This window comes from Anopheles aquasalis, chromosome 2 (assembly GCF_943734665.1).
Source record: "Anopheles aquasalis chromosome 2, idAnoAquaMG_Q_19, whole genome shotgun sequence".
In the NCBI taxonomy this organism is placed as follows: Eukaryota; Metazoa; Arthropoda; class Insecta; order Diptera; family Culicidae; genus Anopheles; species Anopheles aquasalis.
In genome coordinates, this window is record NC_064877.1 from 56,975,647 (window position 1) to 56,978,146 (window position 2,500).

The 2,500-nt window shown below is 52.7% G+C and overlaps 1 protein-coding gene across 1 annotated transcript in view; it reads right to left on the reverse strand.

Annotated features, from left to right (window-relative positions):
- LOC126571771 (specificity protein transcription factor 3) overlaps positions 1–2,500 on the reverse strand; it is a 76,887-nt gene that overhangs the window by 80 nt on the left and 74,307 nt on the right. Inside the window, exon 2 of the mRNA XM_050230563.1 lies at positions 1–2,500. This exon is cut by the window's left edge and continues 80 nt beyond it; it is cut by the window's right edge and continues 1,411 nt beyond it. Coding sequence (XP_050086520.1) covers positions 1,854–2,500 — 647 coding nt within the window. The 3' untranslated portion in view covers positions 1–1,853.

A 2,500-nucleotide genomic window follows, 5' to 3' on the forward strand; every position in this document is an offset into this window, starting at 1 on the left:
GGGATTGAATCCTGGTTGCCGTTTTACCAAATTGTACTCCTGTGCGGAATCCACGGCGTTCCACGGCGTCACGGAAGGGAGAAATCTAATTTAATGTCGAAAACGGCAACTGGCGGGACATGCAAGGACCACCGTTGACTAGTGGCCACCTACAAAATGCCTAAACTTCATCCAAACCGATCAAACCGATCCCCGAGACGGGCACACCATCATTGTCCCCTTTGTTAAGGAGGTTCCTTGGTTCCGACGCGAGCGAGCGTGGTTCGCGTGGACCTAGTTTCCGCCAGTGGGTGGTAGCAATTGGCCCTTTCCCCTCTCTCCACCTCAGCTCTAGAGCACACGCTAATTATGCCACCATTACGTCCTCCCCCCGGTTTCCCCCAGGGCTTTGGGTGCTCGAGCTCGAGCTTTATGAGCGCTGGGCGTTGCGGGTGGAAAAATGAAATTTCCAGCACCCCCCCGGTGTGAGGGAGGTTGGTGGTTGAAGGGAAATTCCGGAGGCAAATAATGCGCATAAAAGCGGGAATGCAAGAAGAGTGATGATGGTGACTGCCAAGTCCGTCCAGGCTGGCTGGCCAACGGACTCCAAATGAGGCCCCGCCGAGGTGAAGACGCGGTGTGCAAGGTTTAATATTCAATTTGCATGATTGAAAATTTAAATTAAGATCATGCAGTAGTGCTGCTGGTGCGCTCCAGAGGTCCGACTTTTCCGGTTCGTTTGTTCGGGCAGCCATAGGCCAAGTGCTTGTTATGCCGCTTGCTTGGTGCATTCAATCCGTGGAGCGGTCCCAGTGGCAGGATGAAAGGAGGCTAGGAAAAGGAAGCTTGTTTTTCTGTGAATCTACGAGTGCGCCAGGCGTTACGGGGAGTGTGCTTGTATTGTTGCTACTGTTGGTGCTACTGATGGTTTGTCTAATCTGGTTTTTGGTTCCAAAACAGGGGGCTCATCGCCATCTAATCACATCCGCCTGTCGTTGTCATGTTGTACGTTAGTGGTTTTTGGGGTTTGGATTCTTCTCAAATACTGTTCCTATGGCTCTCGTTGCTACTACCAGCCGGCTACATTGGCTTTATTCTTCTGTTTCCCACGTATAAGGCACACAGTTAGTAAGGCGTACGGGGACATTGCGTCACAACGGAACGGTTTCTACCTACTGCTACACTACACCTTCTAGTGTATGACAATCAACCACGAGGCGAGAATAAGTTTTGTGTTTTTTTGTTGTTGTTGGGGAGAGGGAATGCTTGGCGAACTGGATTACGGTCTCCGTAGAAATCTGACCTACTTCTGATAACTTATTTCCTTTCTCCTTCCTGCGACTAACGACGAGTAGAAAGCTACGAAACCACCGTTCGTTCAACTGAAATCAAAATTTAATTTATGGAAACCGATTGTTACAGCGGATTACATGCAGTGCCCCCCCCTCCTGACCTGTCTGCATATTTGAAAAGAAATTGTTCACAACCATCGAGATTTGTTTGCAAAAAGGACACAGACTCACACATAGAAAGATAGGACGTACTACTCTGCTTCTCTCTCTCTCTCCTATAACGCTGGTCCACTAGCCTCTTGGGGGCTGCCTGGCTCTACCTTCTAGATAAAACTACGATGCACACCCAAATCGGGAAAATGAGGAACAAGAATTTAAAGAACTAGAAGCTACTACATCAACACACACTCGCACACGCACACAAATACTAACGCGCTCTCCTAAATCCAGCAGGAACTACGATTTACGCCAAACTATCTGAAAATGTTGTCTCTCGGAAAGGAATGTTCGCGTCGAACCGTCGAACCGCCGCTATCGTATCGGATCGTTCCCGCCCTGTGCGACGGCGCCGCCCCTGGCCGCTTACGATTCAGTCTTTGCCTCAAGCACGTAGCTCGTCGGGACGCCCCCGAAACTGACCTGCTTCTTCATGCTGCGCCCCGTACCTAGGCTAACCATGGGCAACAGGAGTGGTTTTTGATCCATCAGTGGACTGCCACCATCACCCCCGGGGCCCATTCCCATCCCACTGCCACCACGCTGCGAATCGTAGCGCGTGTGGGTGCGCATATGACGCGTGATCATGTCCCGCCGGCAGGCCGCATACGGACACTGAGGGCACTTGTAGGGCTTTTCGCCCGTGTGTGTCCGCTGGTGCGTCGAGAGATGGTCCGAGCGTGAGAAGATCTGCCCGCACACCTTACACGAATACGGTTTGACGCCCGTGTGAAGGCGCATGTGGCGCGTCAGCATGTCGGAGCGGGCGAACGATCGATGACAAACCTCGCACATGTACGATTTGGTAATGTCCGTCGGCCCAGTGCGGCTCTTGTGCCGCGATGCCATATGCTTGGCCAGCCGATCCTGCAGCGAAAACAGTTGCCCACAGACCGGGCACATGTAGGCCACATCCGAGCCCGGTGGCATCTCTTCGACGACGGGCGACACGTTCAGGTTGAAGCCGGGCGGTGCACCACCGGCCGGCCCATGGTGTCCGTAGCCGTTCAGAT